Source organism: Prionailurus bengalensis, chromosome B1, assembly GCF_016509475.1.
Source record: "Prionailurus bengalensis isolate Pbe53 chromosome B1, Fcat_Pben_1.1_paternal_pri, whole genome shotgun sequence".
In the NCBI taxonomy this organism is placed as follows: domain Eukaryota; kingdom Metazoa; phylum Chordata; class Mammalia; order Carnivora; family Felidae; genus Prionailurus; species Prionailurus bengalensis.
Genome location: NC_057344.1, coordinates 102,594,694 through 102,618,585, shown reverse-complemented (window position 1 = coordinate 102,618,585; position 23,892 = coordinate 102,594,694). Strand labels below are relative to the sequence as shown.

Sequence of the window (23,892 nt, the reverse complement as noted above, 5' to 3'; positions counted from 1 at the left end):
CTATAACAGAACTAACTATCGTTAACAGTTTAGTTTTTGTTTCTAGTTTCTTCCGTGTATTTTTTTCCTTTTTTTTCTTTTGTTATACACACTGTTTGCCACTACAATAGTGTGAATTGAAAACAATTCATCCTGCTTTGATTCATCCTCCAAAAAATCTATAACCTATGCTTACTCCCAACAATAAAGGAAACCATTGTAACTGGCGATAAAATTATTTTTTTCTTGCTGTAAAACACATTGCCAGGATTCAGGGAATCCTCAGTTATGTGTCAACAAATTAGTACCTTATGGATAATTCACACATCTTGCAGGCTTCTCCTCCTCCCTTTTTGTTTTGTTTTGTTTTGTTTTGTTTTGTTTTGTTTTGTTTTGTTTTTTTAAAGACTCAGAGCTTTTATGCTGCATTAAAATCTTTAAGAATCAACTTTAATGAGGCATAATTTACATACAATAAATTAACCCTTTTTAAGTTGTACAGTTGGAGTTTTGATACATATTTTATCTATAAGGGTATAACCATTACCATCAGTGAAGACCTAGAACATTTGTATCACCTTAGAAAATTACTTTGGGTCCCTTTGCTATCAGCTATTCATTATTCCATGCAACCATTGGTGTGCTTTCTGTCATTTCAGATCAGGTATTTTTAGGTCTGTTTTGTCTGGAGGGAACATACACACCTTTTATTGCATTTCACGTATACTATGGGGTTTTTTGTTTTGTTTTGTTTTTACACATTGAAGGTTTGTGACAATCCTGTGTGAGGCACATCTATCAATGCCATTTTTCCAGCAGCATTTGCTTACTTTGTGTCTCTGTGTCACATTTTTTTTTCTTTTTAATGTTACAAATTTTATTTTGCAGTGTATTTTTTTTTAATTTTTAAATTTATATCTAAGTTAGTTAGCCTATAGTGCAATAATGATTTCAGGAGTAGAATCCAGTGATTTATTCCCTATGTATAACATCCAGTGCTTCTCCCAACAGGTATCTTCCTTAATGCCCCTTACCCATTTAGCCAATCACCCCACCCACAACCCCTCCAGCAACCCTCAGTTCTCTGTATTTAAGTCTCTTATGCTTTGTCCCTGTCCCTGTCCCTGATTTTATGTTATTTTTGCTTTCCTTCCCTTATGTTCATCTGTTCTGTATCTTAAATTCCACATATGAGTGAAATCCTGTGATATTTGTCTTTCTCTGACTTATTTCACTTAGCATAATACCCTCTAGTTCCATCCATGTTGTTGCAAATGGCAAGATTTCATTCTTTTTGATTGCCAAGTAATACTCCAGTGTGTGTATGTGTATGTATGTGTGTGTGTGTGTGTATATATATATATATACCACATCTTCTTTATCCATTCATCTGTCAATGGACATTTGGGCTCTTTCCATACTTTGGCTATTGTTGATAGTGCTGCTATAAGCATTGCATGTGCCCCCTTGAAACAGCACACCTGTATCCCTTGGATAAATACCTAGTACTGCAGTTGCTGGGTCATAGAACATAGAACATAGTTCTGTGTTTAATTCTTTGAGGAACCTCCATACTGTTTTCCAGAGTAGCTGCACCAGTTTGCATTCCCACCAGCAGTACAAAAGAGATCCTCTCTGCATCCTCGCCAACATCTGTTGTTGCCTGTGTTGTTAATGTTAGCCATTCTGACAGGTGTAAGGTGGTATCTCATTGTGGTTTTGCTTTGTATTTCCCTGATGATGAGTGATGTTGAACATTTTTTCATGTGTCAGTTGGCCATCTGGATGTCTTCTTTGGAGAAGTGTTTATTCATGTCTTTTGCCCATTTCTTCACTGGGTTATTTGTTTTTTGGCTGTTGAGTTTGATAAGTTCTTTAGAGATTTTGGATGCTAACGCTTTATCTGATATGTCGTTTGCAAATGTCTTCTCCCATTCTGTCGGTTGCCTTTTAGTTTTTCTGATTGTTTCCTTCGCTGTGCAGAAGCTTTTTATCTTGTTGAGGTCCCAGTAGTTCATTTTTGCTTTTGTTTCCCTTGGCTCCAGAGACATATTAAGAAGTTGCTTCAGGGGCGCCTGGGTGGTGCAGTCGGTTAAGCGTCCGACTTCAGCCAGGTCACAATCTCGCGGTCCGTGAGTTCGAGCCCCGTGTCGGGCTCTGGGCTGATGGCTCAGAGCCTGGAGCCTGTTTCTGATTCTGTGTCTCCCTCTCTCTGTGCCCCTCCCCCGTTCATGCTCTGTCTCTCTCTGTCCCAAAAATAAAATAAAACGTTGAAAAAAAAATTAAAAAAAAAAAAAAAAAAAAAAGAAGTTGCTTCAGCCAAGGTCAGAGAGGTTTTTGCTTGCTTTCTCCTCTAGTATTTTGATGGCTTCCTGTCTTACATTTAGGTCTTTCATCCATTTTGAGTTTATTTTTGTGTATGGTGTAAGAAAGTGGTCCAGGTTCATTTTTCTGCATGTCACTGTCCAATTTTCTGAACACCATTGGCTGGAGAGATTGTCTTTATTCCATTGGATATTCTTTCCTGCATTGTCAAAGATTAGTTGGCCATACGTTTGTGGGTCCACTTCTGGGTTCTCTGTTCTGTTCCATTGATATGAGTATCTATTCTTGTGACAGTACCATACTGTCTTGATGATTACAGCTTTGCAATACATCTTGAAATCCAGGATTGTGATGCCTGCAGCTTTGGTTATCTTTTTCAGGATTGCTTTGGCTATTCGGGGTCTTTTCTGGTTCCATACAAATTTTAGGCTTGTTTGTTCTAGCTCTGTGAAGAATGCTGGTGTTATTTTGGTAGGTATTGCATTGAATGTGTAGATTGCTTTGGGTAGTATTGACATTTCCACAATATTTGTTCTTCCAATCCATGAGCACGGAATATTTTTCCATTTTGTTTTTTGTGTCTTCTTCAATTTCTTTCTAAGCTTTCTATAGTTTTCAGTGCATAGGTTTCTTACCTCTTTTGTTAGGTTTATTCCCAGGTATTTTATGGTTTTTGGTGCAATTGTAAATGGGATCGATTCTTTGATTTCTCTCCTGTTGCTTCATTATTGGTGTATAGAAATGCAACCAATTTCTGTGCATTGTTTTATATCCTGTGACTTTGCTGAATTCACGGATCAGTTCTAGGAGCTTTTTGGTGGAATCTTTTGGGTTTCCCATATAGAGTATCATGTCCTCTATGAAGAGTGAAAGTTTGACTTCCTCTTTGCCTATTTGGATGCCTTTTAATTTCTTCCTTTGTGTTGTCTGATTGCTGAAGCTAGGACTTCCAATACTATGTTGAATTACAGTAGTGAGAGTGGACATCCTGTGATGTTCCTGACCTTAGGGGGAAAGCTCTCAGTGTTTCCCCATTAAGGATGATATTAGTGTTGGGTCTTTCATATATGGCTTTTATGATTTTGAGGTATGACCTTCTTATTCATACTTTCTTGAGGGTTTTTATCAAGAAAGGATGCTGTATTTTGTCAAATGCTTTCTCTGCATCTATTGAGAGGATCATGTGGTTCTCGTCCTTCTTTTATTGATGTGATGTACCACATTGATTGTTTGTGGATACTGAACCAGCCCTGCTTCCCAGGTATAAATCCCACTTGATTGTGGTGAATAATTCCTTCAGTAGATTGTTGGATCTGGTTGCTAGTATTTTGTGGATAACTTTTGCATTCATGTTCATCAGGGAAATTGGTTTGTAGTTCTTCTTTTTAGCGGGGTCTTTGGTTTTGGAATGAATGTAATGCTGACCTCATAGAATGAGTTTGGAAGTTTTCCTTGTATTTCTATTTTTTTTTTAAATTTTTTTTTAACGTTTATTTATTTTTGAGACAGAGAGAGACAACATGAACGGGGGAGGGGCAGAGAGAGGGAGATACAGAATCCGAAACAGGCTGCAGGCTCCGAGCTGTCAGCACAGAGCCCGACACGGGGCTCGAACTCACAAATTGCGAGATCATGACCTGAGCCGAAGTCGGCCGCTCAACCGACTGAGCCACCCAGGCGCCCCTCCATTTCTATTTTTTGAAACAGCTTCAAAAGAATAGGAGTTAATGCTTCTTTAAAGATTTGGTAGAATTCCCCAGGAAAGCCATGCGGCCCTGGGCTCTTGTTTTTTTTTGGGAGATTTTTGATTACTAATCCAGTGTTTTTACTGGTTATGGGTCTGTTCAAATATCCATTCTTCCTGTTTCAGTTTTGGTAGTTTATATGTTTCTAGGAATTAGTCCATTTCTTCCAGATTACTCAGTTTATTGGCATATGATTGCTCATAGTATTCTCTTATTATTGTTTGTATTTCTGCAGTGTTGATTGTGATCTCTCCTCCTCCTTTCTGATCAAACTAGCTAGGGGCTTATTAATTTTGTTAATTGTTTTAAAGAACCAGCTCATGGTTTCATTTATTCTACTGTTTTTTTGTTTTTGTTTTTTTTATTTCAATAGCTTTGATTTTTGCTCTAATCTTTATTATTTCCCATCTTCTGCTGGTTATGCTGTTCTTTTTCCAGCTCTTTAAGGTGTAAGGTTCAGTTGTGTATCTGAGACCTTTCTTCCTTCTCTAAGAAGGCCTGGATTGCTATATACTTCCCTCTTATGACTGCCTTTGCTGTTTCCCAGAGGTTTTGTGTTCTAGTATTATTATTTTCTTTGGCTTCTATGTACTTTTTAATTTTCTCTTTAACTTCTTGGTTAACACATTCATTCTTTAGTAGGATGTTCTTTAGTCTCCAATTATTTGTTGTCTTTCCAGATTTTTTCTTATGGTTCATTTAGAGTTTCATCACCGTGTGGTCTGAAAATATGCATGGAATGCTCTCAATCTTTTTGTACTTGTTGAGGGCTGATTTGTGTCCCAGTATGTGATCTATTCTGGAGAATGTTCCATGTGCACTCAAGAAGAATGTGTATTCCATCTGTGTCACATTTGGGTAATTCTTGCAATATTTCAGACTTTGTCATTACTATATTTGTTACAGTGATCTATGATCAGTAATTATGACTTGCTGAAAGCTCAGATGATGATTAGCATTTTTTAGCAATAAAGTCATGTACGTATTTCCTATTCATATGCTGTGGCACATTTAGACTATAGTAAATAGTGTAAATGTAATTTTTATGTGCACTAGGAAACCAAAAAAATTATTTTTTATCTTTAATAATATTTTTAATTTTTATTTTAATTCCACTATAAAAACATGTAGTATTATATTAATTTCAGGTATACAGTGTAGTGATTCAGCAATTCCATATATTACTCAGTACTTATCAAGAATACCCTTAATCCCCTTTGCCTATTCAGCGCCCCTCCCCCCCCCCCGCCCACTGCTTCTCTAGTAACCATCTGTTTATTCTCTATAGTTGAGTCTCTTCTTTTTTTTTTTTTTCAATTTTTTTTTTCAACGTTTATTTATTTTTGGGACAGAGAGGGACAGAGCATGAACGGGGGAGGGTCAGCGAGAGAGGGAGACACAGAATCGGAAACAGGCTCCAGGCTCCGAGCCATCAGCCCAGAGCCTGACGCGGGGCTCGAACTCACGGACCGCGAGATCGTGACCTGGCTGAAGTCGGACGCTTAACCGACTGCGCCACCCAGGCGCCCCTAGTTGAGTCTCTTTTTGTTTTCTCTCTTTTTCCTTTTGTTCATTTGTTTCTTAAATTCCACATATAAGTGAAATCATATGGTATTTGTCTTTCTCCAACTGGCTTATTTTGCTTAGCATTTTACTCTCTAGATCCATCCATGTTGTTGCAAATGGCAAGATTTCATTCTATTTTTATGCTAATATTCCATTGTATACACACACACACACACACACACACACACACACACCATAGTCATAATATATATATTATAATTATATATAATTATATATAATTATATATAATATAATATAATATAATATAATATAATATATATAATAGCCATAATTTGGCTATTATAAATAATGGTGCAATAAACATAGTGGTGCATATATCCTTTCGAATTAGTGTTTTCATATTCTTTGAGTAAATACCCAGTAGTGCAATTACTGGATCATAGGATAGCTCTATTTTTCATTTTTTCAGCAACCTCTATACTGTCTTCCATAGTGGCTGCACCAGTTTGCATTCCTGCCAACAGTGTTTTTTCTACACATCCTGGCCAATACTTGCTGTTTCTTGTGTTTTTGATTTTAGCCACAAAAAATTTATTTGACTTACTTTATTGCGATATTTGCTTTATTGCGGTGGTCTGGATCCCAACCCGCAATATCTCTAAGGTATGCCTTATTATTATATAAAACTGATTATAAGACAAGACACCTGTGTTCTAGTCCTAGCACTGCCTCTAATGAGCAATTGCATGTTATTGAGCCAATAATTTACTCAGTGCTGCCATTTCCCGCAAGAAGTTCATTGAAGTAGGTGATATGTATGTTTTCTTCCAACCTAACCATGACCAAATCTGTTTTAGGAGTAAAGCAATGTTGGGGCACCTGGGTGGCTCAGTCGGTTAAGCGTCCGACTTCGGCTCAGGTCACGATCTCACGGTCCGTGAGTTCGAGCTCCGCGTCGGGCTCTGTGCTGACAGCTCAGAGCCTGGAGCGTGCTTCAGATTCTGTGTCTCCCTCTCTCTCTGACCCTCCCCTGTTGATGCTCTGTCTCTCTGTCTCAAAAATAAATAAACATTAAAAAAAATTAAAAATAAAAAAGGAGTATAGCAATGTTAAATTTCTGTGGATTATTCTAGACGTCATAATAAAATTTACAGTTGACATTTCTAAAAAGAAGATTGTGTGTGTGTGTGTGTGTGTGTGTGTGTATAATATAGAGTACTCATAAGAAAATCTTACAATTTTAAACTGCTGTACAGTTCTTATAATCCGGTGACACTTATTACTTATCAGTTTACTTTGACTATGTGAGTTTCAATAATAAGTTATATATGTATTCTGTCCATTTAGACCAGCTACTTGCCCATTTGAATGGAAATAGTACATGCTTACTTATGATTAGTTTCTAATTGGCAAGACTTTAATCACTGATGATTTCATTTATCATTATAAAAAATGAAATTTAATTGACTACTTTTTAAAAATACACATGTGGCCAGAATTTTATTTAATAAGTATCTAAATGGTGAATCAATGGTGAAAAATTAATACTCATTTCATTTCCATTTTAGTTGAGCTGTATTCCTGGGCCTTGTCCAACTTCAGATGATTTGAAATATACTATGACTCGTTTAGCAGTAGATGGAGCAGATATTTATATTGTGGAACATGGCTGTGCTACAAATCTAAAGGTACACATTTGTCTATTTCTTGGCTAGTGTAGTTCTTTTTCCTTTTTACCAAACCATACCTCCATTTCTTGAACTAGAACACACATTTATAATTTGCCATCTCACAAAACACTACAGAATCCCAGGAGATAGCTCTTGGTGTTTTGCCTGTCCGTGTTCTCTTCTGGTGTGTTTCTTAAGGCATACTTTCTTTCACTACTATTTCACTCTAACTGAATTATCATGACCTTGCTTTATGGCAGAGATGTAAACGTGTAGCTTGCTTTTATGGCAGGGATTAAATTGGCAGTGTTTTTAAAAGATTTGATTTTAAGTGCCTTTAGGTATTATATATTTATATCCTGCCTGGCTCTTGCAAACATCTATTTGCCACCTCTGCTTCATGGGTTACTGCTTAAAATTAAGCCTTATTGAGAGTCTGTAATTTTTATTACTTCCTACCCTTATAACTTTTCTTTCCTCCTTCTCTCTTTTGTTTTCCTTTGGACTTATGTTCTTTTCCTTTTATCCTCTTTTTTGTTTTTAATTGAATGTCTATTTTCATTCTGTTGCATTTATCTTTTCTGTTTCCCTTCTTTTTCTTCTTCTGTCTTTCATGCAGTTTGAAATAATTGCCTATTCTATAGTTTATTCTAAGTTGATTAAGAGTATGGAGACCACAGTTTTATTTCATTCTCTTCATTCAATTTAGATGGGTGCAATTCGAGTTGCGAACTGTAATCTCCACAATCAGTCGGTTGGGGAAGGAATAAGTGCTGCAATTCAGGATTTTCAAGTGAGACAGTACATTGAACAGTTAAATAATTCCAGAGTTGGACTTCAGCCTGCAGTGCTACGGAGGGCCTATTGGCTTGAAGCTGGGTCAGCCAATTTAGGACTCATTACTGTTGATATTGCATTAGCTGCAGATCATCATTCTAAACATGAGGCCCAAAGACATTTCTTAGAAACTCATGATGCCAGAACTAAGAGGTAAGTTAAATTTAAGGATGGTAATAGTCCCAAGCTCAGATGAAAATTAGCCTATAATTATAGAGCAAATTCTACTGTTAGGAATGGAATAAGAATATTTTATATAAAGACAAAATATGATTGTGCTGGGTACACCTCAGTGAATATATAAGAATTTGATACTTAAGTAAATACATTATATATCTCATCTGTGGTAATTGTGTGGTTGCTGGAAATAACATTGTTTTTTAATGTATTTCTAAGCTCATACTATGTGTATTAGCAGTGAAATGAGTTTAAACTATTGGTTCCCAAATAGCATTTTATAGAGCACTATCCTCCTTTCTTTCCCATGACAGCCATCCACTTCCAATTCATCATTTCTAGAAAACATCATTGCTATCACTGTGTACTCTACAAAATTCCTTTTATGGGCCCTCGTGACTGCAGGGGAGACTAAAAAAAAAATATGGGACCTAATTCCTAAGGAATGGTTGTTAAGAAATAATTTTATCTGCCATTCAAAAAGTTGCCAGAGCCTCTTACTGACTCATGTCCATTTAAAATACCAGGACATGGGAATGCAAGCTGGTGCAGCCACTCTGGAAAACAGTATGGAGGTTCCTCAAAAAATTAAAAATAGAACTACCCTACAACCCAGCAATTGCACTACTAAGTATTTATCCAAGGGATACAGGTGTGCTGTTTTGAAGGGACACATGCACCCCCGTGTTTATAGCAGCACTATCAACAATAGCCAAAGTATGGAAAGAGCCCAAATGTCCATCGATGGATGAATGGATAAAGATGATGTGGTATATATATACAATGGAGTATTACTTGGCAATTAAAAAGAGTGAAATCTTGCCATTTGCAACTAGGTGGATGGAACTGGAGGGTATTATGCTAAGTGAAATTAGTCAGAGAAAGACAAAAATCATATGACTTCACTACTATGAGGACTTTAAGATACAAAACAGATGAACATAAGGGAAGGGAAACAAAAATAATATAAAAACAGGGAGGGGGACAAAACAGGAGAGACTCACAAATGTGGAGAACAAACTGAGGGTTACTGGAGGGGTTGTGGGAGGGGGGATGGGCTAAATGGGTAAGGGGCACTAAGGAATCTACTCCTGAAATCATTGTTGCACTGTATGCTAACTAATTTGGATGTAAATTTAAAAAAATAAAAAATAAAATTAAAAAAAATAAAAAAATAAAAAATAAAACACCAGGTTAAATTTTCCATCCCTATCTCTGCCATTATAAAGTTAATACGAGCTTATTTATTTTTATTTTATTAAATTTTTTAAAAAAATGTTTATTTTTGAGAGAGAGAGAGAGAGAGCAAGCAGGGAAGGAACAAAGAGAGAGAGAGACAGGATCCAAGCAGGCTTGGTGCTGTCAGCACAGAGCCCGATGTGGGGCTGCAGTCCACGAACTGTGTGATGGTGACCTGAGCTGAAGTCAGACGCTTAACTAACTGAGCCACCCAGGCACCCCGAGCTTGTTTTTAAAATAGAGGAAACTATTCCGAAATAGAGGGAAATAATTTCCATAACTTTATCACACTGAATTTGTCATATTTCTTACCCGTATTTTTAGTGTATCTTTCTTACACTTGAGATCATCTTGTATTTATATTTTAAAATTCAGCATGTTGTATTAAACTTACACCCTAACCATCTGCCCAAATAATAGAAAATTTTATAAAGTTCCTTTCAAATAAATGATAATACACAATTAGAAAGATAAATTGTACTTTATTTAGCCATTGCCCTTGTTATATTAAATGTAGATAGTGTTTCTAAATTTATCATTTTAAATAATAGAGGAACGCTTTGCACATAAAATCTTTTCTCACATGGTCTTTAAATTCCTTTTATTTTTTTAACTATCTTTTTAATGTTTGTTTATTTTAGAGAGAGACAGCCTGAGAGCACAGGGGATGGTCAGAGAGAAAGGGAGACAGAATCCCAGCTCTGGGCTGACAGCTGCGCTAAGATGATGTGGGGCTCTATCTCACAAACTGTGAGATCATGACCTGAATCCAGATCAAGAGCCACCCAGGCACCCCTAATTCCCTTTAAATAGTTTCTTTAGCAAGAGATGTGATGGTCCCTTTTGATATGCCTTCCCAAATTACTTCCCAGAAAGATTATTTCAGTTTATATTCCCAGTGGCTTTTAGGAGCATCTCTGTCTCACTGCATCTTTGCTGCCCTTTAAGTGTTTGATGAGAATTAAAACGTGGTATCTCTTTGTTTTATTTTGCATTTCTTTATTTCTGAGATTTACACTTTTTTTCATGTATTTATTGGCTGTTTTTATTTCCTCATTTGTAAATTGCACATTATTATTCTATGTCTATTTATTTATTGGCATATTGTATTTCTTAAAAATTTTTAAGAGCTCTTTATAGATTACCATCCTTTTAATAGTTCCTGTTGCTAATATTTTGCAATTTGTTTCGTTTTTAATTTTTTTAATATTACAGATTTTAATTTTTTTTTTAATTTTTTTTTCAACGTTTATTTATTTTTGGGACAGAGAGAGACAGAGCATGAACGGGGGAGGGGCAGAGAGAGAGGGAGACACAGAATCGGAAACAGGCTCCAGGCTCCGAGCCATCAGCCCAGAGCCTGACGCGGGGCTCGAACTCACGGACCGCGAGATTGTGACCTGGCTGAAGTTGGACGCTCAACTGATTGCGCCACCCAGGCGCCCCTACAGATTTTAATTTTTGTATATTAAAATATGTCAGTTTTCCCCTTTGTAATTCTTTTACTAATTTGAGAAAGTATTTCTTTTGCTAGTAATCCCTTGGCACCTGTATTTTCTTATTTTTTTCTTATCTTTTTTTTTAACTCTATCTGGATTTTTCTGCAAATATCTTCTCAAATACAGAAAAATTCACACCTAATACACATTTATTTTTCCATCTCATCACAAATGTTTAGGTATTTTTATCTATTAATTTTCCCAAAGAACTATTTTTTTTAGTTAAAAAATTTTTTGAGTTTTTTATTGAGGTTACATTTATCTTTTAAGTTACTTTAAGATCCTGACATTTTATAAAAGTGAGTATGGAAGCTCATGTGTGGAGAATATTGTTTTAAAAACTTTGATTTCTTTGATAATTATTTCTCAGGAAGCCAGTTAATGTGAACAAAGTGCTTGCATCTAATTAGCTGAGATGGTAGAACAAGGTGCTGATGAAGCTAAGGAGGTGGCATCATGTGATTCAGGTTCCAGGTGTTCCAGTAAATCCAACCATTTAGATTGGTTTCCGTGCTCTGATTGGTTAATTATTGTGAAGAGTCTGGGATTTTATCCTACTTGCAAGCTAACAAGTTAGCCTACCACAGTTTCATGGGTGCTGGCAGAAAACACAAGACCTCTGGCCAGAGACAAAGGACTTTATTACTTACAGCAAAAGCACTAGCCAGAGTCCTATGTGCTTGCATTGGTTCTCTGTGCCCTCAAAGTAGGGTTTCCAGATGAAATACAGGAAGCCCAGTGAAATTTGAATTTCAGGGGCGCCTGGGTGGCTCAGTTGGTTAAGCGTCCGACTTCAGCTCAGGTCATGATCTCGCGGTCTGTGAGTTTGAGCCCCGCGTTGGGCTCTGTGTTGACAGCTCAGAGCCTGGAGCCTGCTTCCCATTCTGTGTCTCCCTCTTTCTCTGCCCCTCCCCCGTTCATGCTCTGTCTCTCTCTGTCCCAAAAATAAATAAAAACGTTAAAAAAAAATTTTTTTTTTTAAAATTGAATTTCAGATAAATGATAAACAACAAATAACTTCTCAGTGTGTCATATTGCCCCATACATTGCATAAGAAAAACTTATTTACGTTTATTTATTTATTTTGAGAGAGAGCGTGCATGTGCCTGTGTGAGTGGGGGAGGGGTAGAGACAGAGGGAGAGAGAGAATCCCAAGCAGGCTCTGTGCCTGATGCGGGCTCGATCTCACAACCGTGGGATCATGTACTGAGCTGAAATCAAGAGTCTAGCGCTTAACTGACTGGCTCACCCAGGCGGCCCTTTACCACCTTTGTAGTAAGTGGAAGCAAGCCTGCTCTATTTCAGGATGAGACATTACCTCATCTCTTAAGGTTGTTTACTGCTAGTACATCCCTGAGAAGTGGCCTGGTCAGAGCTTCACATTCTTGGCATACCCAGCAAGAACAGGTAGGCATGTTTAGGCATATTGGTAATTGCCTCTCCTACCATGTAGGTATCAGAGGTAACTCACTGATCTTCAGCTTTGGCTGGCTGCCTTTGTGTGTATTTGATTCCCAGGAGTTTTGGGGCCTAGATATATTATTTTTTCATATAATTGGAGAAGTTGCTGGACACAAAGGTCATTAGTTTCTTTAGGTCAGTGTTTTTGAAAAGTATACTTCCCAAACCACCACCACCAGTGTGTCCTTGGAACTTGTTAGAAATTTATATAATAAGACCTTACCAGACTTCATTCAGAAACTCTGGGGGTGGTGCCCTGCTCCCCATATTGTGATAAGTCCTTTAGGTGATTCAAATGCAAGCTAAAGTTTAAGAACTAGTGCACTGAACTATAATAAAGGTAAGGAAAGGGAGCTTACATTTGTTATGCAACTTCTGTATTCCAGGTTTTATATCAGGAGCCTTACATATGTTATACCATTTAATCTTCAAAACAGTCTTATTAGGTATATCAGACCATAATTTTACAGTTGAGGAAACTGAGGCTCAGGAATTGTTAACTAACATGTCCAAAATCCTAGAGTTATTAAGTGGCACCATTGGAATTAGAACCCATGTCTAGATGACTACAAATCCATGCATTTTGCTAAGCTTTTTGCTACACAAATGAGGTAAAAACTGCGTGTGGAATATGTAAGATCTTTTATTTTGATAGTGCTTAAAATAGTTTGCTTAGTGACTGAATCTTAATACTTTATAATGGAGAAGTGATTTGCGTTTGATAACATTTAATTGCAGTAATACCTCAAATTTTCACTAATCCTAAGGCTTTCTCATGTATTTTTCCTTCTGTCTTCTCTAGACTGATGTTCCACTTCTAACTTGATATATTTCATCTCGTCTTTCACATCTCAAATATTACTTTTTGAAAGGTTCCTTCTTTTTCCTTATCACAATACCCTGTTTTTTTTTTTTTATTACCTCATAGCACTCAGTATAATTTATGATTAGATATTTTTGTTTATGGCTTGTCTGTGCCTCTGTACTCTAACCTCACATGGATAAGACTGTCATTTTCACCTAGCACAATACTAGGCACATATAGATATGTTCAAGAAATATAAATGAGTGAATGTAAAATGAAAATGATAATACCTATTCTGTCTTCCCTTGAGGGCCCTGAGGAGACAGTGAGATAATGCGTGTAAATATGTTTAGCAAAACAGACTTAATATGAGATGGTTTTATCATTTAAAGTTTAAAAAAGAGGAATAAAGATATATCTCCTATATTTGTATTATATTTTTTTAAGAAAGAGGATAGTTAATATACTGATAGGCTTATGTATGGACCACTCACAGAGCCTGAAGACTTTTACATACATTTTCTCCCATTGTCTTAATTCTTAATACTTCATTTGAAGTCCTTATTACAAAATTATTACAGTTTTTTTCTCTAAAAGGTAGAATGCATCATTTTGGCCTTATATATCATTTTGGCCTTATTGAGAAATAATTTCCCACTTGTCCCACATTTATAGTATTTTGGTGTATTTACCATGTGAAATAGGCTGTGAAGTGCTAACGGTGATAAATTATTAAGTATAATCTGTACCCATGGTTTTGTCCATTTTTTTTTTTTTTAAATTTTTTTTTTTTTTTTCAACGTTTATTTATTTTTGGGACAGAGAGAGACAGAGCATGAACGGGGGAGGGGCAGAGAGAGAGGGAGACACAGAATCGGAAACAGGCTCCAGGCTCCGAGCCATCAGCCCAGAGCCCGACGCGGGGCTCGAACTCACGGACCGCGAGATCGTGACCTGGCTGAAGTCGGACGCTTAACCGACTGCGCCACCCAGGCGCCCCTATTTTTTACATTAATGTTTAAAATGTTTAGTCCTTTTGAGAATATTTAAATATTCTCGAATAAAATTTAAATAAAAATATTTAAAACTGCTATTTTAAAATTGGATTTAAATGTCTGATCTTTAATATTTGCTTTTTTAAACATATATATATATATATATATATATATATATACACTTAGCATATATATATGTTTGTAGCATATGCTACATCTTTCTTCCTGTTCCTGCTTACTTTCATCTCACCATGGTGATATTGGGTTTTTTTTTTTAAATGTTTATTTGTTTATTTAGAGAGAAAGCAGAGGGGGGAGGGGCAGAGAGAGAAGAGAGAATATGAAGCAGGTATTGGGACTCAATCTCAAGAACTGTGAGATCATGACCTAGCTGAAATCAAGTCAGATGCTTAACTGACTGTGCTACCAAAGTGCCTCCCAGACTGTTTTTTTTTTTTTTTTTTAAGAAAGACAAAATGGTTAAAAAGACATTCCACAATAAAAATAAACTTTTATGTTTGTGTTTACCTTGTCTTTTAAAAATATTAACAATTAACTTATTTTTAATTATTTGCCAAAAAGTTTTTTATTTCTTAATCAGTTTTTGTTATGTTGTTGTTTTTGTTTGTTTCTGTTTTGGGTTCTGTTTAGGTTGTGGTTTTTGTGGCCAGACGATACCCTGAAGAATAAGAGGTGTAAGAACAAATGTGGTTGTCTTGGTGGCTGCAGATTCTTTGGTGGCACAGTAACTGGCCTAGATTTCTTCAAACTTGAAGAGTTGACACCTTCCAGTAGTTCTGCGTTTTCAAGCACGAGTGCAGAGTCTGACATGTATTATGGACAGTCTCTGCTACAGCCTGGAGAATGGATTATTACTAAAGAAATTCCCAAAATTGTAGATGGTAATGTGTTGTCACTTGTGCTAATCTTTTATTATCTTTATCTTTACATCATTCTGAGAGAGCTGTGTTACTTTGTTCAACTCATTTTTTTGAGCAGTCTTATAGGTAGAATTCATTATAATCTGCCTTTGTTTTGCAGATGATTTAACTAAAGCCAGATAAGTAAGACTAATGAGTTTTTTATAGTTATAACAGGCAAAAGTAGGCCTACTCTTTGGATCTCCCATTGTTGGTATTGGTGATCTTCCTAGCCAACTGTATTCTGAGTATTACATATCATTTCCTAGAAGTCAGCTTCCAGAGGTGCACTTAAGAATAGCTGTGTTCCAAGGTAACAGTTGTTTCATCAAGGTTACTTTTATAGGAAAACTTGTCAAGAGTAGTATTTATACTATTGGGCTTCATGTTACCAACTACTTTTGCAATATACTCTTATCACTAAAAATTGAACATATCAAGAAGAGAAATGTGACCTTTCCTTAGATCCAGTAGGATAACTTTGTAAATATACAAGGTTGGTATGAGCAGTAAATGGTGGTTTTAAGTATATTAGATTTATCTAGTATCTTTTCTCTAAAGACTTCACAAATGGATTTTCCTTTGGATTTTTTTAAATTGTGTGTTCCTACAATTAAGTGCAGTGTTTACTGCTTAAGTTGCCATGCTGTCAAGAAGTGAAATTTAGAGAAGTCTTGGTATTTTACTAATATTAGCCTTTTCCTCTCGATCTATTCAGAAGCATTGACAGCACTGCCTTTTGTCTGTAGACAAAAAGGGAGGGAAGAAAGTGTATTGATTTCCCATGTATAAGGAGCTCTTAGAGGAAAGAGCTGAGCTACATACGTCAAACTCTCGTTTTAATGATATTTCACTAAATATTAATACATAAGTATGTACATCTTATTTAAAGTTGACTTCTGTAGTTTTGGCTAGAATAACAGTACAGTATTATTTTTTTTTTTAAATGTGTATTTATTTTTGAGAGAGAGACACACAGAGCACAAGCTAGGAGGGGCAGAGAGAGAGGGAGACATAGAATCCGGAGCAGGACCCAGGCTCTGAGTTGTCGGCACAGAGCCTGACGTGGGGCTCAAACTCACAAACTGTGAGATCAAGACCTGAGCTGAAGTCAGACGCTTAGCCCACTGAGCCACCTAGGTGCCCCAGTAACAGTACATTATTGTAGAAAATCTGCAAACTTCTTGACATTTAAAAGATAGGAAAGATGCTAAATAAAATATATCATTTTTCTTATTACTTTCTTACATTTGAATAATGTTTGTTTTTAAAAGTTTTCACAGGCATTTTCTCATTTAATCTTCAAGCTACCATGTGAGTTCTATATTTTCCTTGTTTACAGTAAGGAAAGTGAGGCTCATCACTGAGACTGAGTTGCATGAAATCATATAGCCAAGTAGATGGCTAAGCAGAAACTAGAATCAGGGCCATCAAAGCCACTTCAGTGTTATTTCTGCTGTACTACAGCTGGCACTAATTTCAACACTGCTTGATTTTCTAATCTGGATGAAAATTTAACCATCACAAATGGAAGGCAGAAAATCTACAGGGAATTTACACACAGTGGAAAAGAGGGAAGAGAACAAATTCTCCAACTGAACAAAGCAAAGCTCATTATAACTCTTATAATGTATAATAATGATTTTCTGTATCTCCTGTTGATTTAGGAGTGACCTATAATTCACAAATTGCTATAAATTTGCTATAGATTTAACCACTATGTAAGTATGTGACTTTCTGATTGTTGTGGTTTCCAGGAGGCAAGTATAGATGTGCAGTGTTAGGATAGAATCAAGGAGGGCACATGGTAGAACTCAGGATTTCCTTGGAAGGTCAGTGAACACTAGTTTCCTACCACTTACAAGTGAATGAAACTCCGTTTTGACTTTTACTACTTTGATTTTTTCCATTTGTGGTAAGAGAAGCAAATAATATTACTTACATTGTAAATTCTTAAGTCTTCTTACCCCTTAAATTCCATCTAGGACTGCATTCTTCTTGGAGAGAAGTTTTCTCCTACTAGCAGATTCCTCTTTCATGGATAACACAGGGGTGGTTGGAGGAGAATAGAAACTGGGCCAGACTTATTTTTTGGATCTAAGCAGCTGTAGAAGTCTCTTTTCATTCTCCTTCTCCTCCATTTACATAACACATCACAGGGCTCTTATAAAAGGCTGAGGAAATGTTCCACATTAAAGAATACATGACAACTGAATGCAGTAATATATGATCTTAGATTGAAGGGGCAGAGGTGCTTTAAAGGACATTATTGGGTCAATTGAAAAAAATGGGAAGCACATCGCAGATTAGATAACAGTATTGTATAAATACTAAATTTATCAGATTGATAATTATACAGTGGTTATTTATTATTCTTAGGAAATAAACATTTAACTATTTAGGGTAAAAGGCCACAATGTGGCCTGCAAATGGCTTTCAGTTCAAAAAGCACTATGTATATATAATACATAATAGACAAAATGGGGCAAAATGTTTAAAATAGGTAATTCCAAGTAAAAAATTTATGGTGGCTTTGTGTTATTCTTTAAAGTTTCCTGTAAGTTTGAAAATTTTCAAATAAAGGTTAAAAAAAAGAGGAAGAAAAATTTCAATGACTATGGACTCTGGATGCATACCTAATGTAGATATCTTTCTATAGTGTTTAGCATATTGTTATGTGAAACTGAATACTTTTGCTGTAAAAAATGATTGTGTTTATAAAAATAAGAAATTGGATTAAGTGTTCACATTTTTCACAAATTGCTTTTGAAATTATGTTCATATAACCTACTTTTTTGTTTGTTCAGGTAATGTGAATGGCATGAAGAGGAAAGAATGGGAAAACAAATCAGTGGGAATAGAAGTAGAAAGAAAAACTCAGCACCTTAGTCTTCAAGTACCGTTACGATCTCATAGCTCATCTTCTTCCTCAGAAGAAAATAGTAGTTCTAGTGCTGCACAGCCTTTATTGGCTGGAGAAAAAGAAAGTCCCTCTTCTGTTGCTGATGACCATTTGGTTCAAAAAGAATTCTTGCATAGTGCGAAAAGAGATGATGGCCAAGTAAGGTCAGTCAGTATTCAATTAGATTTAGAAACCTGATCCTAATAAGATAGTTATTACCAAAAATTTTGGCAAGAAAATCTTTTTTCCTCTCAACTCATCCACTATAGAAAATTTTCTCCTCCTGAACATATTTTTAAATGTTAGTTTGCTGTTGTCTGGTTACAAAATTAATACATATTCACTGCAGAAATAGGAAAATACAGAAAAGTATAATGAAAATAAATATTTCTGTCATATCACAGATATGAACATTTCAGATTTTCCTCCACTCTCCTTGGCTCTTCCTTCTTATTCCCTATTTCCATGTCCTCCATTTTTCACCCTTCATCTTTTCTTTCTCTTCCTCTTACAACCTGCCATTGGTTGGATGTTATCCCTCAGGACTCTGTTCTGTACCTTTACTCACTCTGTACTTTTTCCCTAGATGGTCTCAATAATGGTTTGGCTTTAATTAAGATCTTTTAAATCTGAAACTCCAGCCAAAACTTTTGTTTCTATAGGCCCAGCTACTTTTTTTTATATATTTTTACTTGGATGTTTCATGGAGACCTCAGACTCAACCTATAAAAAATGAACTAGTACCTCTCATGCTCAACTTGCTCTGCCTCAGTAAATGGCACTAGCATCAGTTGCTGAAGTTGGTGATATTGGGGTTATCTGTAACTTCTTCCTTTCCTTCAATGCCTCTCATTTAATCAAAGGCTTTGGTGTATTTTGTTGGACAGACTTTTAAAGGATGTAAAAAAAAGTTATAAGTGCATTAGTGTCCACAAAATATGGATTGAAGATTATACTTTGGGTTTCTTCAAGTTTGTGTTTTGCTGTAAGCTGCCTCAATTTTTTCAGAACCACATGGGGTATGAACACATATTGTGCTGTTTTGCTACTTTGTGTATTTTATTGTAAAATTTTAGATTTTCCTTTATTCATAAAAGAAATGATTAAAATTACTAAAAGAGTTTTCTAAGTGCTTCTCTTTGTACTTATATGATGTATAGTAAATGGTAATAGCTTTGCTTTCTGCTTTAGTATTCCTACAGAGATATCAGGAAATAGCCCCGTGTCTCCTAATACTCAGGAAAAGTCAGTAGGTCAGTCTCCTCTGAGATCTCCCTTGAAACGACAAGCCTCTGTATGTTCCACTCGACTTGGAAGTACCAAGAGCCTTACTGCTGCTTTTTATGGGGACAAGCAGCCTGTTACAGTTGGAGTCCAGTTTAGTAGTGATGTCTCCCGAAGTGATGAGAACGTGCTAGACTCACCAAAGCAGAGAAGGAGTTTTGGTTCATTTCCATACACACCATCAGCAGACTCCAATTCATTTCATCAATATCGATCAATGGATTCCAGTATGTCAATGGCTGATAGTGAAGCCTACTTTTCTGCAGCTGAAGAATTTGAGCCCATTAGCAGTGATGAAGGCCCGGGAACTTATCCAGGTAGAAAAAAGAAGAAAAAGCAAACACAGCAGATTGACTACAGTAGGGGTTCTATATATCACAGTGTGGAAGGGCCACTTACTGGCCATGGAGAAAGCATTCAGGATCCCCGAACTCTGCCGTTCAAAACTCATCCTTCCCAGGCTTCATTTGTTTCTGCGTTAGGTGGAGAAGATGATGTTATAGAACATCCGTATGTTGTAGAAGTTGAGAAAACAGTAGAGAGTGAACAGATTACTTCTCAACAACCTGTGATGAATTGTTATCAGACTTACCTTACTCAGTTTCAGGTAATTAATTGGTCAGTGAAGCACCCTACTAACAAAAGAACCTCAAAATCCTCATTGCATCGTCCCCTCGATCTGGACACTCCAACCAGTGAAGAAAGTTCATCGTCATTTGAACAGCTTTCTGTTCCAACTTTTAAGGTATAAACCAAGCCATTAGTTTCCACTGATACATTTAGTTAGATAAATCAGTTTTTAAGATGTTTCCAAAATTATTCTCTCAGTCATTTTAACTACCTCTCAGAAAGGTAGAATTTCTGAAATCATGGCTTCATGTGTAACAATAAATCTTAGGGTTATCGATGAGTATTATAAGTTTAAGCATATCAAATTAAGGAACAGTTTCAGACTTGATTGTCACAGTGTTAATTAATATATGGTCTCTATACACATTATGCTCTAAGATTAAGATCAAGTCTCTGTGATTCAAATTTTCACATGTCTTGAAAATAAAATTTTGTAATTGTTTTTAATAGCTGGTGTTCTTTCTACTCAATCTGTAACTGCTTCTAAAAAAAAAACAAAACAAAACTCTAGTTGCTTCTATGCAAATCCAATTCCATGTGCTTGACATTTGAGACCTTCTAATTTAGCAGGAATTGGTTATTGTCCATTTCTGTAATGTATTCTGTAAATAGCTTTTTAAAGGAACACTAAAAATGCATCAAAATAAATTTAGTGATAATAGCCAATATGAAAACTTTTATAAAATTATACATTTATAAGAGATTTTTAAAAAATGATTTTAAAGACCAAAATTAAGCATGTAAAATCTTATGAAACTGATTAACAGTGTTTAGGAATTTTATGTGGTGTTTACTTACATAAATATACACACTTATTTAAAGTGTCTAAATGTTAATTTATTCATTCTTAATTCAGATATTATATACTACTGTGTGCCAGGCATTTGATGTACAGTGATAAGGAAAACAGACACAGGACTTATAGTTGAGGTGTGGGACCCAGACAGTTAATAGAAAAACAGGTATATGATTACAAATTGAGAAGAGTCTTATGAAGATAATCAAAATGAATAATGGGGGATGGGGCTACCTATATTGCATTCACATTAAAGATTACTGGAGGAGGTAATATTTGCACTGAAACTTAAACTATGAGAAGAAATTGATGATGGGAAGACCTAGCACAGGCATGAGCCTTGCTAAAATTCTAACGTGGGAAAGAAGTCAGTGCACACTGAACAGTTAGTTAGCAGGGAGATTGCTCATTTTGAGGCTAGAGACCTAAACAAAAGACAGATCATTAAGGACTTAAAAACCACAGTTTCAGTAGTTAAAATTTCATTAGGAAACTTGTGAGAACTTTAAGGAAATGTGATCTTACGTACTTTACTAAGTAGAATTGAATTGACATTAAGCAGGAAAACAAGTGGGGTAATCACTTAGGAAGCTGTTGCAGCAATCAGTGCAAGAGGTGACAGGGCTGGACTTAAGTAATGCTGGAAATGTGATAAATGGAGTTGGAATACATGTATGCATTTGAGCAATATTTGTTGAAGGAAGAAGAAGCATTAGTGACCATTACAAAGTTTTGGTTTTAAGGTTGTGCCATTTCTTGCCCAAGATGAATGACCCATGTTAAGATTTCAAAATGTTTTCTTTATTCCATGTGAAAACATGTTGGTATATGAATTTTCCAGTATAAAAAACATATGGTACTTCCAATACAGAAGAGTAACTGAGAGGTTAGAATTATTTTAGTAATTGCATAAATCTTTCTAGTTTGGTTAGGCAATAAACTCTCTGGAGTAAAGTCAAGGAAGTAATTCATATCTTTAGATAATTTCAAAATAGAATATAGGCAATAAGAAAGTCATTTTTCTCTATTAAATCTGAATAACTGGCTAGCATTTAAAAGAGTTCAGTTTGGTTTGAATAACCAAGTGCATTATTAATTTTAATTGTTATCTGTTATCTACAATCTAGTTTTTCGTATAACTTAATGTTTCTCTGGGATTCTTTCTCACTTAAAAGTTGATTGTGTTAGGAGAAGGTTCTAAAATTAGTTTAAGAAAAGCTCAGAAAAGGAACTTCGGAGTAAAGACATTTGAAGCACTATTAAGCTTTAGTTATGTAGTCTTTTACTATCATTATTGAATCCTCACAGCCCTGCCCTCTCATTTGTCTGAATAATCAGAAAATGAAAGTGACAATTCCATATTTTGTATGACTTTCTCAATTTGTTAAATATTTTTATTGTAAATATGAAAAGCATATTAACAAGGTAATCTGGATATTGACAAATACCAGTTGATAGCATAAAATTAGAGAACAATTAATATTAAAATTCTAGACTATAATGTTTTATATTATTTTAGGTTATCAAACAGGGGCTCACCGCTAATTCTTTACTAGACAGAGGAATGCAACTTTCAGGAACAAATTCGAAGTAAGTAGAAATTACATACTTTTGAAGTTTAAAGTATGTAATTTAATGATATGTGGAGTTTATTCTGAGGAATAACCATTCTTTACTTACTTGACTGTGAACTTTATCTTTTATTTATTTATTTTAAAATTTTCCTTCATAATTTAATTCTTTGACCCATTGGCTTGTTCAGAAATGCAGTGCTTGATTTCCACATATTTGAGAATTTTAAAGATAGCATTTTGCTTTTAATTTCTAATTTCCTTTGTAATCACATAATATATTCCTTATTATTTTGGTCTTTATATTTGTTGAGACTTGTTTTGTACCCTAGCTAGTATTCTGTGTTGGTGAGTGTTCCACAAGCAGTGGAAAAGAAAGTGTTTTCTGCAGTTGTTGGATGGAGTCATATTGTGCACATGGCAGAGTTGGTGAATAGTGTTGTCTGATCTTCTCTAAGCTTACTGGTTTGTTGTTCACCATTTCTATCAGTTGCTGGGAAAGTAGTATAATCTTAACTAAAGTTGTCAATTTATCTATTTCTTCCTTCAATTCTGTCAGTTTTTTAAATGTATTTTTTTATGTGTCTGATTTTATTTTTATTTTTTTATTTACTTTTATTTTTTTAATATTAAATTTATTGTCAAATTGGTTTCCATACAACACCCAGTGCTCATCCCAACAGGTGCCCTCCTCAATACCCATCACCCACTCTCCCCTCCCTCCCACGCCCCATCAACCCTCAGTTTATTCTCAGTTTTTAAGAGTCTTTTATGGTTTGGCTCTCTCCCTCTCTAACTTTTTTGAAACTCTTAGTAGATTTTACACATTGTTCTGTCTGCTCACACTGATTTATCATTACAGAATATCCTCTTTGGCTCATGTAGTAATTCTTTTTTTTAAGTCCACTTTGATATTAATCCAGCCACCTCAGCTTTCTTATGCTTCTGTGATACAAATATATTCATGGAGCATCTTTTTCCATTATTCTTATTATTTTTACCTTCCCCATGTCTATAGTATTTATACTTCAGTTGCATTTCTTCTAAGTAATAAATAATTGGCCTTGCATCTTATTTTATTATTTGTTTTTCCAGCTGATTTATTCATTCTTACAAATAATACTTCATTGGCCATCATGTGTCAGGAATTGTCCAAAGCCTTGGGAAAATGAAAGAAAAAGATTAATTCTGGAACTTTTTTAAAAAAATTTTATTTGTGAATTAATTACCACAAATAATTCAACTCTGTTGTCTGTCATGGCTTTGCCAACATTTATAAGCAGCCTGTAGCATTTCTGTTAGACATACTATGTTAGACATACCATAACTTGGCATATCAAAATTGGGAACTAACAAGAATTCAGTATTGTAGTTTTCATATTTTGGGAAAGCCCCATCAAATAACTATGTCAACATTTTTTTTTCTTATTTGATGTATTAACCAGCTTTGATCAGTTTTCATTTTTGTACCTCACCTGTCCTGTCTCTGAAAAGCATTTGGGACATAAAATATCTAGTTTAATTCCATGA

At 35.4% G+C, this 23,892-nt stretch overlaps 1 protein-coding gene across 13 annotated transcripts in view; it reads left to right on the top strand.

Moving 5' to 3' along the window:
- The window catches only part of KIAA1109 (KIAA1109 ortholog), a 219,284-nt gene that overhangs the window by 82,870 nt on the left and 112,522 nt on the right, over positions 1-23,892 (top strand). For all 13 annotated transcript variants that reach the window (XM_043569106.1, XM_043569090.1, XM_043569164.1 and 10 more), the window contains 6 exons: positions 7,145-7,264; positions 7,956-8,236; positions 14,911-15,161; positions 17,987-18,245; positions 19,273-20,110; positions 22,311-22,381. In XM_043569106.1, coding sequence (XP_043425041.1) covers positions 7,145-7,264; positions 7,956-8,236; positions 14,911-15,161; positions 17,987-18,245; positions 19,273-20,110; positions 22,311-22,381 — 1,820 coding nt within the window. The remainder of the gene's footprint in view (positions 1-7,144; positions 7,265-7,955; positions 8,237-14,910; positions 15,162-17,986; positions 18,246-19,272; positions 20,111-22,310; positions 22,382-23,892) is intronic.